Raw genomic sequence first — 13,084 nt, 5'->3', positions numbered from 1 at the left:
AAATAAATAAATAAAAACACTTTGGTGCCCTGAATCAGCGAAACGGCAGGGAACAACCAAATTGACTTTCAGAGCAGTCCTCAGAGGATCGCTGGAGACCGCTGAGCCCCGTAGCAAACAAGGTGGCGGGGTCGGCAAAGGGCACAGAGGAGAATTGGGCACCGTATAATGAGGTGTAAACCGCTTCTCCCCGGAACGGACTGCCCCCAGAAGCACCAGTGGTGTCACGGTCATCAGATCTGGTTTATCCTCAGAAGACTTCGGCTGCAAGGGCCACCCTGACCCCCAGTCTTTTTGTGGAGAAGCCAGAGTGGCAACATTTTGTTTCTGTTGCGCTCTGTGTGAGGAGCTCTTAGACGGCCAAAACTGCTCCTGCCTAGCAGCCTCAGAGACTTGAGGTCTGCAAGAAATTTTGGAATGTTGAAGAGTCCAGAAGCGAGAGCGGGGGCGTCCAAAAGAAAACGTCTATGGTTACGTATGTAACCCTCGTTCCCTGAGTAGGGAACGGAGACGTTACGTCGGATGACGACGAATGGGGTTTCGCTTAGAAAGCCTATCAACTTCGAGTATTAAAAAACGAGCCAATGGCAAAGAAATGCCATGGGTCTGCGGAATTTGCATGGCGTAACTCCGCCCCACTTCGTGGGTATAAAAGGAGGAAGCCGGCAACATGCAGATATGTTTCTTCGCTGAGGAGCCAAGACTGAGCTCAGGCGATCCCCGCGGTACAGCGGAAAGTGGCAGGCAGACGTAACGTCTCCGTTCCCTACTTAGGGAACGAGGGTTACATACGTAACCATAGATGTTCCCTTTCGTTGTCACTCCGAGTTACGTCGAATGACGACGAATGGGGTTACCAGTCTAATCACGCCAACTTCTCATCTGTCTTCCAGTGCCCTGCGTAAATCGAGATCCCTTTCGAGACTGGACGAAGGACTCCATTTAACACAGGAATACCAAGGTACACTGGGAAGCATATCCCAAGCTAGGGGAAGTTTGCAATTACTGCAATTAATCCCCCCCTCCAACCCGGAGAAAAAACTTAGAGAATACACATATGACCCGAAGGAACATATGGAGAACACTGGGGTATCCAGCCGCAGGTGGAATATTTCAATCCCAGGGGTGGCAAGGTGGCTTGCCAAGGGATAGACACATGCTCAGAGAGGCTTACAGTGGAAATACACATGTGGGGGTCGCTCAGGGGAGGGACCATGCACACGGGAGGCACCTAGCCGACGCGCAGGCAATAGACACTGGCGCCAACGTCAGGAGTGCTGGAGGAACTCAGGGCTTTCGGGGAAGCTCACCTGAGGAGAATATCGCACGTATCCAGTCCGTGGAGTGGAATGGCGAGCAAGCGAAGACACCTGAGCGGGTCCAGTACTAGCTGGTTGAAGCGAGTACATGAGAGGACACTGGCTCCAGTCGGAGATTGTAGAATTTGGCGAATGTGTTAGGTGTCGCCCAGCCTGCAGCTCTGCAGATGTCTGTTAGCGAGGCGCCATGCGCTAGAGCCCAAGAGGACGCAACACTCCGGGTGGAGTGGGCAGTCACACCAAGGGGGCACGGTCGACCTTGCTGCTGGTATGCCAAAGCAATGGCGTCCACTATCCAGTGAGACAACCTTTGCTTGGAGAGAGCCTTTCCCTTCAGCTTCCCACCATAACAGACAAAGAGCTGGTAAGAGGTCCTGAAACACTGCGTCCTGTCTACATAGGCGCGGAGAGCGCGTACTGGACAGAGAAGTGCCAAGGCTGGGACTGCCTCCTCCAGGGGCAGCGCTTGCAGGTTCACCACCTGGTCCCGGAAGGGAGTGTATCCAGGCCGGGGTCTCAGGATCACGTGAGAGTAAGCCGGCCCGAATTCCAGGCACGCTTCGTCAACGGAGAATGCGTTCAGGTCCCCTACCCTCTTGATGGAGGCCAGTGCAACCAGGAATTTAAGCTCGACTGATTGCAGGGACTCAAATGGAGCACTCTTCAGGGCAGTTAGAACCACTGAGAGGTCCCAAGAGGGAACGAGAGGAGGGCGAGGCGGATTTATTCTCCTCGCTCCTCTCAGGAACCTGATGACCAGGTCGTGCTTCCCCACCGACTTACCTTCGATGAGGTCATGGTGTGCGGCAATAGCGGCAACATAGACCTTCAGGGTGGAGGGAGACAGCCTTCGCTCCAGCCCCTGTTGAAGGAAGGAAAGCACAACACTGATCGAGCATCTCCGGGGGTCTTCTCGGTGAGAAGAGCACCAGCTAACGAAGAGGTTCCACTTCAACGCATAGACGTGTCTCGTGGACGACGCCCTAGCTGAAGTGATGATAGCCACCACCGCTGGTGGTAGGGTACTCAAACCTGCCTCGTCCCATCGAGGAGCCACACGTGGAGGTTCCAGAGATCGGGACGAGGGTGCCATAGGGTGCCCCGTCCCTGAGAAAGAAGGTTCTTCCTCAGAGGGATTGGCCAGGGAGGTGCTGTCGCGAGGAGTACTAGTTCGGGGAACCAGGTCCGGTTGGGCCAGTAAGGGGCAACCAGGATGACCTGCTCCTCGTCCTCCCTGACCTTGCGCAAGGTCTGCGCCAGAAGGCTCACTGGGGGAAACGCATACTTGCGGCCCTGCGGCCGGCTGTGCGCCAGAGCATCCGTGCCGAGCGTGCCCTCGGTCAGGGAATAAAACTGGGCGCAATGGGTCGAGTCGTGGGAGGCAAACAGATCTATCTGTGCGTCCCCGAACTGGTCCCAAATTAGCTGAACCGACTGGGGATGGAGTCGCCATTCTCCAGGGATTGGCTGAAGCCGTGAGAGCTCGTCGGCTGCACAGTTCAGCGCTCCGGGAATGAAAATGGCTCGAAGCGACCTCAGATGCTTCTGACTCCATAGGAGGAGGTGGCGGGCGAGTTGTGACATACGGCGGGAGCGTAGACCACCTTGACGGTTGATGTACGCTACAGTGGCGGTATTGTCTGAACGGACTAGTACGTGTTGACCCCTGAGCAACGCCCGGAAGCAGTGCAGGCCAAGGCGTACTGCCGACAACTTGAGGCAATTGACATGCCTTAGCCGCTGGGGTCCTATCCAGGAGCCCGCAGCAGCATGTCCATTGCACATGGCGCCCCAGCCCGTGGTGGAGGCATCTGTTGAGACCACAACATGCCGGGAAGCTCGTTCCAGGGGGACACCCGCCCTGAGGAAACTGAGGTTCGACCACGGGGTGAAGAACTGACGGCAGGTCGGAGTAACTGGTACTCGGAGCGTGCCGTATTGCTATGCCCACCTCGGGACTCGATCGCGAAGCCAAAGCTGAAGCGGTCTCATATGAAGCAATCCGAGCGGCGTGACCGCGGCTGCAGATGCCATATGCCCCAGGAGCCTCTGAAAGAGTTTCATTGGAACCGCACTCCTGCCCTCGATTTGTCTCAGGCAAGTCAGCAGTGACTGCGCGCGCTCGCTCGTAAGCTGCGCGGACATGGCAACCGAGTCGATGTCCATACCGAGAAAAGAGATCCTCTGCACGGGGCAAAGTTTGCTCTTCTCCCAGTTGACCCGAAGGTCCAGACGAGCTAGGTGCCGAAGCACTAGGTCCCTGTGTTCGCAAACCTGATCTCGAGAGTGAGCTAGGATCAGCCAGTCGTCGATATAACTCAGGATGCGAACCCCGTGTTCCCGAAGGGGAACAAGGGCAGCCTCGACGACCTTCGTGAAGATGCGAGGAGACAGGGGTAGCCCGAAAGGGAGAACCGCGTACTGGTATGCCTGCCCCTCGAAAGCAAACCGAAGGAACGGTCTGTGTCGAGGAAGAATGGAGACATGAAAGTAGGTGTCCTTCAGGTCGATCGCTGCAAACCAATTCTGGGGCCGTATGCATTCAATAACTCGTTTGGCAGTGACCATCTTGAACGGCATCCTGTGAAGGGAGCGGTTCAGCACGCGCAAGTCCAGGATTGGCCGTAACCCACCGGTTTTCTTGGGACAATGAAGTAGGGGCTGTAGAAGCCGGACCTCATCTCGGCTGGTGCGACAGTCTCGATTGCACCCTTCGCCAGCAGGGTGGCAATCTCTGCTCTCATGATGGGGGCATTGCCACCGACCAAAGTGGAGCGGACTCCCCTGAAGCGGGCAGGAGATTGTGTGAACTGAATCGCATAGCCGAGCCTGACGGTCCACGCGATCCAGCGGGACAGACGGGGAAGCTCTACCCAGGCTCCCAGGAACTGAACCAGTGGGATCATGCGAACCACAGGCGTCCCCCCGGAGGGGCAGCGAAGCGGAGTAACTGGCCCAGACGTGGACGGCATAGCGGCCCGGTGTGGGGCACAGTTAGCAACCGCGCCCTGGCAGAGGGGGCCAAGGGAGGACCAGGCTGGTCGTCCCGCGGGGGCCTGCTCTGCCAGGGGTCTAGCGACAGAGGGGGACGGGGCGAAGCGGTCCGTGGACGGCACGCCGTGTCAACCGCCTCTGGGACAGAGGGGGGCGAGGAGAGCACGGCTTGTGGGCGGCGCTCTGTGTCGCCCAAGAACTCTGTGAGCTCAGGGAAGAGGGGATTGTTTCTGTTTTTAACCACATTAGGGTGCTGCCCACCCGTGGGTGAGCAGCGGGGAGTGGAGAACAAAAGATTCTCCCCCGGCCCTCCACCGGGGGAAGGAGTGGTCCTGCTACCACCTCCTGAGAAACAATCATCATCCCTGAGCAGCCCGTCTCAGGAGCGCCGCTTGGCCCGGCGTTTAACGGGGGGCGGGGCAGGAGAGGGCTGTGGCGCCTTCTTGCGGCTTCCTCCGCGACCGGCCCTGGGTGGAGCATGGCCCCCAGGGCTACCATAGAACTGCCTACTGATTTGGCCGTCTCCTTGGTGACCGGGAGAGGCAGATATGTAGCGTGATGTAGTTCTCATATTGCGTCAGTGCTAACTTCCTCACCTTCATCAATGTCTCTTAGCAGGTCAGCCTTGTATGCCTGCAATTTAGACATGGTATGCAGGCATGCAACCTAATACGCTTTACCCACCAGCGCCGATGTAGCTTTAAGAGGATTAGTGGGTAATGTCGGGGATTTTAGTGACGATGCCAATTCAGGGGGTGATAGCTTCCAAGTGTCTCTTCAGCCCTATTGACAAATAGCCATGACTTTCAGCCCCATAGTTACATGTCAGGGGGATGAAAACACTAAAGGACACTGATTTCTTCCACAACCTCAACACCTCAGTGTGAAGGTCGGGAAAAAATAGCAATCCCTGACGAGGAGGTTGTGATTTAGATGGTAGAAATCTTTCATCCAGTTTATTTTTTTGTTGAACTATTTGTTTCTCGGCTGTCCAGTCAATATTAAGCTTAGCGAAAGCACGAGCCACAACCTCCATAAGCTCCTCATATGCAGGAGTACGAGGTGGCGAATCCCTAATATCTCCTGCATCGATACTGACAACATCCATCTCCTCAGAGCTGGATAGCTGCAGTACCGGTGCCTCATAATAATAGTCCTGGGTCGACATTTTATTCAGTAACATTAGGCAGTTTGGGTTTATATGCTGTTTAATTTAGATTATATTTTACGCATCTGCTTACATATATCGCATGTTTCTGCTTCTTTTTTGCCTGTGTTTTAATCAAGGGATTCGTAACTGTTTCAGAAGATTTGTCCCCTACCATATAACAGTGGAAACACGGAAAGCCGGAAATGTACGTCAATGCCGGGGAAAGACTTAAATACATGCTGTATTGAATTTTCTATTAATTAAAGAGTTCTGAAAAAAAGTAACAAGGTTTCCACAAAAATATATAGCAGCACAACTGTTTTTAGCATTGACAATAATAACAAATGTTTCTTGAGCACCAAATCAGTATATTAGAAGAATCTATGAAGGTTCATGTGATACTGAAGAATGGAATAATGGCTGCTGAACATTCAGCTTTGCCATCACTGTCAGTTGTGGGGGTGGTGAAAGAGTGAGGACTCAGGCGCAGAGTTGATGGGCTTTTAATGATAATATAATAAAACGTACAACAAAAACTACTCCAAGGGGGATAACAAGACAGACTTGAAAGAAGCACACAGCAGGGAAGCACAGTGTACATACGACGACGAACCAGCACAGGACTGCAAACACAAGGAGAATAAATAGGGAAGCAAACAAAAGAGGGTAACGAGGGAGGACAGGTGGGGCAAGACACAGTCACCATGACAGTCCAGGAAGTCTTTAACAATGACCAGGGAGGGATGGGAGGGTTAAGACAAGCTAAGAACTCAGGCAGTTCTGGATTCCTGGCAGGAGTCCAAGGTAGAACCGGAGGGACGGACCAGGCGGGCTCTGCCGGATCTGAAATCCTGGCTGAGGACCAGGACGGTGCCGGCTGACCAGGCGGCCAGGATGGAGCAGGCTGGGCAGGAGTCCAGGGCGGAGCAGGTGCCGACGCTTCAGAAGGCCAGGGTGGATTTGACGCTTCAGACGCTTCAGGGACAGACGCGGCCATTTTGTCTGAAGACAACGGCATGACTGACCTGGCGCGAACGGTCTCTGGCTCGGCAGGCATGACGTGAAAGGTCTCCGGCTAGGAAGGCATGCCGTAAAGAAGCTCTAGCTCGGCAGGCCTTACGTGAAGAAGCTCAAGCTCGACAGGCCTGACGTGAATATACCCAGGCTTGGCAGGCATGACGTGAGGAAGCTTTGGATGGGCCGCCTCCAGGAGCTTGAGTGGAGCCGGCATGACAGACAGCATGGGCGGAGCCGGCATGACGGGCAACATGAGCGGAGCCGGTAGGCCAAGGAGCTTGGACGGCGTCGGCAGTGCAAGGAGCTTGGGCATGGCCTTCAGGCCTTGTGGGATGGAGGAAGCCTCCTCTTACATTTACGAGAGCGCGGCGGTTCTGTAGCCTCTTCGGCCACTACTGGGGGTGTGACAGGGAGAGTTGACAGCTCTGGGACAACCGAAGTCTGGTCCTCCCGGACCACCGGACTTAGGGAAGCGACAGGAGCCCTCCTCTTCCTGTGCTTGCAAGGGCGAGACTTGACTTGACTTGACAGAAGCACACAGCAGGAAAACAGACAGTGTACATACGATGACAAACCAGCACAGGACTGCAAACACATGGAGATTAAATAGGGAAACAAACAAAAGAAGGTTACGAGGAAGGACAGGTTGGGCAAATTAATCAATAATCAGGTAACAAGATGGGCGGGGTTAGACAATCGACAGGAGAGCACATGGCACAAGGAAACATACATGACAAGCCATGTGCTCACACCAAACATGACTGAAACACAAGCACATGGCCAGTAAAACAAATCACAAGCCATGTGCTAACACAAAACGAGACATGACAACAATACAAGACAAAACTGGAGTGTCAGGGCTCTGTCACAAAACCAAGAAATAGACTAGACAGAAGTGACAGAACCCTGACAATCACAGGGACAAACTCCAAACAAGGAGTGTATTTAACAAACTTAATATAATTATTATTGCACACACAGTGAAAATTATTTTTGTCATTCAAATTCTGTTCATTCTGTTTATTAGATAGATAAAATAGATAGCCTATTGTTTGCAGATAATATGAAAGTAATTCCTAATGGATTATTTAACAACATTTTGCACAAGGGTCACATCTATATGGGTCCAAATGGTTCTGGGCAAGTATGGCTTATTGAGTGGCCTTGTTACTAAAAACACTTCAAAGCAAAGTGTTTGACCTACAAACCTTTGCACCACCCAGCAGTGTTGCTGATATACTGATTGTGGTCCACTGGATTAAACACAAATTGAATACTGTAGCAATGTTCAGGGAAGAAGGAGGCGGGAACCGGCGAAAATTCAACAGACTTTATTTAAAATCCTATTTAAAAACAAACAAACCAAAATACCGCCAGCAGCCCCTCGCGGACGACTGCTGGCTAAAGTAAAATACAAATACCAAAACAAAACACAACACAACTAAAATACAGGCCTGTTCCTCTATCGATCATCAACGTCGTCTCTCCTCCTTTATGCTTCCGCTCCTCCGTGAGAGATGCGAAGGCGGTGGTGCGATTGCTAATGAGCAAAACCTGTGTAGCACACTGTTCTCTCACGTCCCACGGCCATCCTTCGCCACAAATACTTTCAAATATGTATCTAGTTTGTCTAAAACATCAAATTCTCACAAAACATCAAATCCCACTAAACATAGATGAGTTAATTGAGAACAAGATCATATAAATACATAAATAAATAAATAAATAAATAAATAAAATCAACACCCAATACCCCACCCCAACCCCCACCCCAACCCACACACACAACCTTTCTTCACAGGTAGCAATGTTCATGGTTTTGTTTTTTGTTTTTTTTCAAGGAGAGGAGAAGGGTCGCTGCTTCACTATAGAGTATGTGATGCCCATGAATGTTCAGATGACATCAGAGTCTACAGCCAGTGTCCTGAGTGAGTGAGAGTCTCCTTTCCTAAACTTTGTTTTAAAATGGTTTCTATTTGTGCATGTTGTTTAGACACTGAGCTCTAAAGCACTAATGAGGAGATGTTGCATTTTAATGCATTGTATTTTTAGGGCTTGCATTTTGATGTCCTGAAATTCAACATGGTTGAATATTTAAGCTGTGAAAATTTCAATTCAAAACATTTCAAACACATTTTTATTATTAGAAATTAAATAATCCATATTCACCTTTCATATTTCACTTCCAAAATATTCAAACTGTTTAAAAATACAACCTATTATATTCAACAGGCAATTTGCGGTCCATTTTATTTCGCTTTGCAAATTCGCTTCCACAAATTCAGTGGTTCAAATTCGACAGTAAATGCAACGTTGACATCCAGGAACTGCAGGAAAAGCAGTAGATTACCAAGCATGATCTCCATCTGCTGTTAGTCGACCTCAACAGCAGGGGGTGCAAGCGCATGTTGTTGACGAAGACCGAGCATCAGTTAGAGCAAGCCATTTATTAATAAAAACTAATTTAAAGCAATTGAGCATGCATTACGTTTTTGTGATGATTTTCTGGGTCAGTATATATGCGGAAAAAGATGATAAAGGCACAAAAGCTGTGTTTATGTTTCATTCATTAACTTCATTGTTACTTTCCCTGTGTAGCCTTACATGTTATCAGATTTCTCTATCATCAATACCTCATCATACTCAAGGATTCCCCTTCTGTCGTGACAAAACGCTTAGCTTAATGGACTAATACAGTGATATAAAAGACCAAACTCGCACCTTATTGAGGAAGTATGCCTACATATATACTGCATTAGATTAAACTGGGAAGGATCATAGCACTTGCATATTGTTGTCCTATATTGTTAGTTTAACTGTAAGTCGCTTTGGATAAAAGCGTCTGCTAAATGACTAAATGTAAAGGTAAAATTGGCTTGACATTGGAGATTCGCATAGGGACCGTCTCTAAAGTTACATACAACATTGGTATAGGCCTAGACGTTTCTAACTTCAATAGCAAACTTCAATTTATTTGAATAATTTGTATAAAATATAAAATAAATTAATACTATACCGTTGGTTTAATGACTGTAAGTCGTTCTCTTCAATAGGTATTTAAATGCTATTGAAGTTAGAAACGTGTATGCCAATGTCTTATGTAACTTTAGAGACGGTCCCTAAATGTGTAAGTGTCCAATGTCAAGCCAACTTTAAAGGAACATTAAGGAAGAAGTACTCCCATCTAGCGGTGAAATTGTATTTTGCATTCAAACGAATTGTGCTCTCCAGCGCCTCGCGTTTTCAAATGCGTGTTTTCTCTACGGTAGCCGTTATGTACCAAAAAGCTATGACAGGATGTCTTCTAATAGCACTTCGTCGAGTTTTCCTTCGGGTGAACAGGTTTGTTATTTCAAACAAACTTCAAATTGACACAACGAACAAACGAATGTTACAGTATGAAGTAATGAGTGTCAAAAACATGAACTACTGTGATTAGTAGTGATGCCTTGTTTAGTCGTTATATTTTTTTAAGTATGTGCATTGTTAGATATCATCATCAGATGATTCAACAGTAGGGAGAGGAAGAAGTAGAGGTAGAAGAAGAGGACAGAGAGGCAGTGGATCAGTGGGATCTAGGCGAGGAGGTGGACCACGAGGAAGAGGAGGATAGTGAGAGTCAATACAACGACGATAAAGATGCCCGGCAGCTACAAGAGCTACATACAGAATTTATGCGTTTGTATTATTCAATGTGAGGTCACAGTGTAAAGGTTAAATAACAGAAAATATCAGATAACATAAAAATTGAAGTAGACTTAGCTATGCAAACAATGCAAGAACAATCATATGCTCTATTAAAATACATTTGTATCGAATTTCTAGCTTACAAAAGTAAACTTACAAACGTTTTTTAGCGCCTTCTCTACTTTACTCAATAGCTGCTATTCATCAAAGAGCCTGTTTAACTTTTAACTGTAAATGTTCTTCTGTCTATATAATAAAGTAAACAACCAAGCAATTAAAAAAACTTGTAATTAAGACTGTAACATTGACTCACCTGTCGAGGAGAAAGCAGGACTTCAGCGTCTCTTTTGTATTCTTTCTCCTGCATTTGCTCTTTCCACCGGGAAAAAGTAATCCCGACATTCACTCGTGTTTTTTGTATGCTCCGGTCACGTTTCCTTTTACGATCATTTTTGGTCTGTTTTGGCGAAGAGGATTTCTTATCCAGTGGCTCGGCATAGGTGTGGTCCGCGATTAAAAATAAAAGTGACAAGTGCCTCTCACTGCTCTGCGCCTCCGTTTCTTCTGCTTTCAGTCACGTCACGCTGGCTCTGAACGAAAACGCGTTGTGGAAACGCGTTGGCGTAGTTTTTGTCCCTCTCAGCTATTATAGTTTTTCAAGATGGCGGAACTACATGGAACCCTCCGTGGACTTACCCGTCCCATGTATATAAATATAATAAATTCTTCGTTTACGAGGATAAATCAGATAATTGGCAGAGGTATTTGTACACCATTGGGTACATATTTATGAATAAAAATATTGATTTTAGATTATAAATTACCTAAAAAGTTACTTATAGTCCCTTTAAGCCAGTATCACTGGGAAACTTTGCGCGTTAAGTTCATATTCTGAGTCCATCTGCTTACCTGCGAGTTTGGTCTTTTATATCACTGTATTAGTCCATTAAGCTACGTTAAGCGTTTAATATATCCAGCAGGGAAATCCTGAAAGTATTGAGGGAAACCCTAGTCTACTGTGTTGGGATTCTCAGCTCAAATAGAGGGAATATAATTTTAATAACTGATCATGGATATGATCGTGAATCGCCTACAAATTATAATATTACCCTTAAAGGGAATATTTAGCCAACGTATCTGTATGGACAACTTGTGGAGTAATGGGTTTTATTATGAAAGGGGGTTTTATTATGAAGCGTCTAACAGGAAGTACCGGAACTACGAGGTGCTCGGGGGTTGATGTGAAAGAAGTGTGAGTTTGAAATGATGCATGAATAAATGCTGTTCAGTTGCTCTATAATGTGTCGCTTGAATCTATGCCCAATAATACGACATGGTGTCAGAAGTCGGGCGGCAATAAGAGCTTAATCGCCGGGGAGTGAAAGTAAGCTGTTCTGGGAGCGAAAAAGACTTTATCCGGAGAAAAAGATGTCGGATACAGAGGAAGAGGGAGCTAGCGCACTGCATTTTCAGCGGAGAATGTCAGTGATTCTCAATGGGCTGCCAGGCGTGGTTTGTCACATGGACAACATACTCATTTGGGGAAAGGACCAGCAGGAACATAATGTCAGACTTCACACAGTGCTTCACAAACTGCAAGAGGCTGGTGTCACACTGAATATGGGGAAATTTGACTTAAGCAAACAAGAGATAAAGTTCCTTGGACACATTTTGTCTGCGGAGGGAGTCCAACCTGACCCGGATAAAATCAGGGCAGTCAAAGCGATGAAAGAGCCGTCAAATGTCAGCGAAGTTCGCAGCTTCGTTGGGATGGTCAACCAGTTAGGCAAATTTATTCCAGGACTGGCTGAAAAAGATAAGCCCCTAAGAGATCTGCTTTCAAAGAAAAACCAGTGGGTTTGGTGCTATGCACAACAAAAAGCATTTGATCAGCTGAAAAGTGAATCACCACCTGTGCTCACACTCTACGATCCAAACAAAGAACTTAAGCTGTCTGCAGATGCCTCATCCTACGGACTTGGAGCAGTTCTATTTCAAAGAGAAGGGGTGCAGTGGAGACCTGTCGCATATGCATCACGCTCCTTAACAGAGACAGAGCAGAGGTAGGCACAGGTGGAGAAGGAGGCGCTTGGACTGACGTGGGGATGTGAAAGATTTAAAGACTTTCTCATCGGGAGACACTTCTCCTTAGAAACTGACCACAAGCCACTTGTCAGTCTGCTGGGACAACAAGCCTTAACCGAGCTTCCACCCAGGATCCAGCGGTTCCGACTCAGGCTCATGAGGTACAGCTACTCCATCTCACACATTCCAGGCAAAGCACTCTTCACAGCGGACACCCTTTCACGTGCACCTGTCGTGCAAGATTCAGATTCTAAAGCTACAGCAGATTCAATGACTGACACAAACATCTACGTCGATGAAATAGTCAGAAGCCTACCTGCTAGCTCAACAGACATCACACAACTGAAAGAACAATTAAAGACAGATAACACATGTTTTGAATTCATGTCTTTGTGTCAGAGAGGCTGGCCAGATTACAGCCATCTCACAGGTACAATCAAAGCATATTGGCCACACAGAGACGCTCTAACTGTACATGATGGACTGTTACTGAAAGGCACCAGACTCGTGATTCCTACCACTATGCGCAACTCTGTTCTCATAGCCTTACATGAGGGACATCAGGGAATTTCTAGGTGCAGAGAGAGATATTGAGACAGTGTGGCCTGGTCTGAGTGGCCAAATCAACGAGCTTGTCAAAAACTGCACCACATGCATTAAGGAACGTGCCAATTCAGTAGAGCCTTTAATGCCCAGTGAGCTCCCTGAAAGACCATGGCAAAAAGCCGATCTTTTTAATCTCAATAACAGTAACTATGTACTTGTGGTGGACTATTACTCCAGATTTGTGGAGATAGCTAAACTGACGCCCACAAGATCAGAGGATGTTATA

General features: G+C 48.1%; 1 protein-coding gene across 2 annotated transcripts in view; it reads left to right on the top strand.

Moving 5' to 3' along the window:
- The window catches only part of cacng5a (calcium channel, voltage-dependent, gamma subunit 5a), a 182,907-nt gene that overhangs the window by 105,632 nt on the left and 64,191 nt on the right, over positions 1–13,084 (top strand). For both annotated transcript variants that reach the window (XM_077199190.1, XM_077199191.1), the window contains one exon: positions 8,322–8,408. In XM_077199190.1, the coding sequence (XP_077055305.1) occupies positions 8,322–8,408 (87 nt within the window). The remainder of the gene's footprint in view (positions 1–8,321; positions 8,409–13,084) is intronic.

This window comes from Siphateles boraxobius, unplaced genomic scaffold, assembly GCF_051911475.1.
Source record: "Siphateles boraxobius isolate OS27281-9 unplaced genomic scaffold, OSU_SipBor_1 41, whole genome shotgun sequence".
Lineage (NCBI taxonomy): Eukaryota > Metazoa > Chordata > Actinopteri > Cypriniformes > Leuciscidae > Siphateles > Siphateles boraxobius.
The sequence above is the reverse complement of the archived record's forward strand: the minus strand, read 5'-3'. Positions and strand labels throughout refer to the sequence as shown.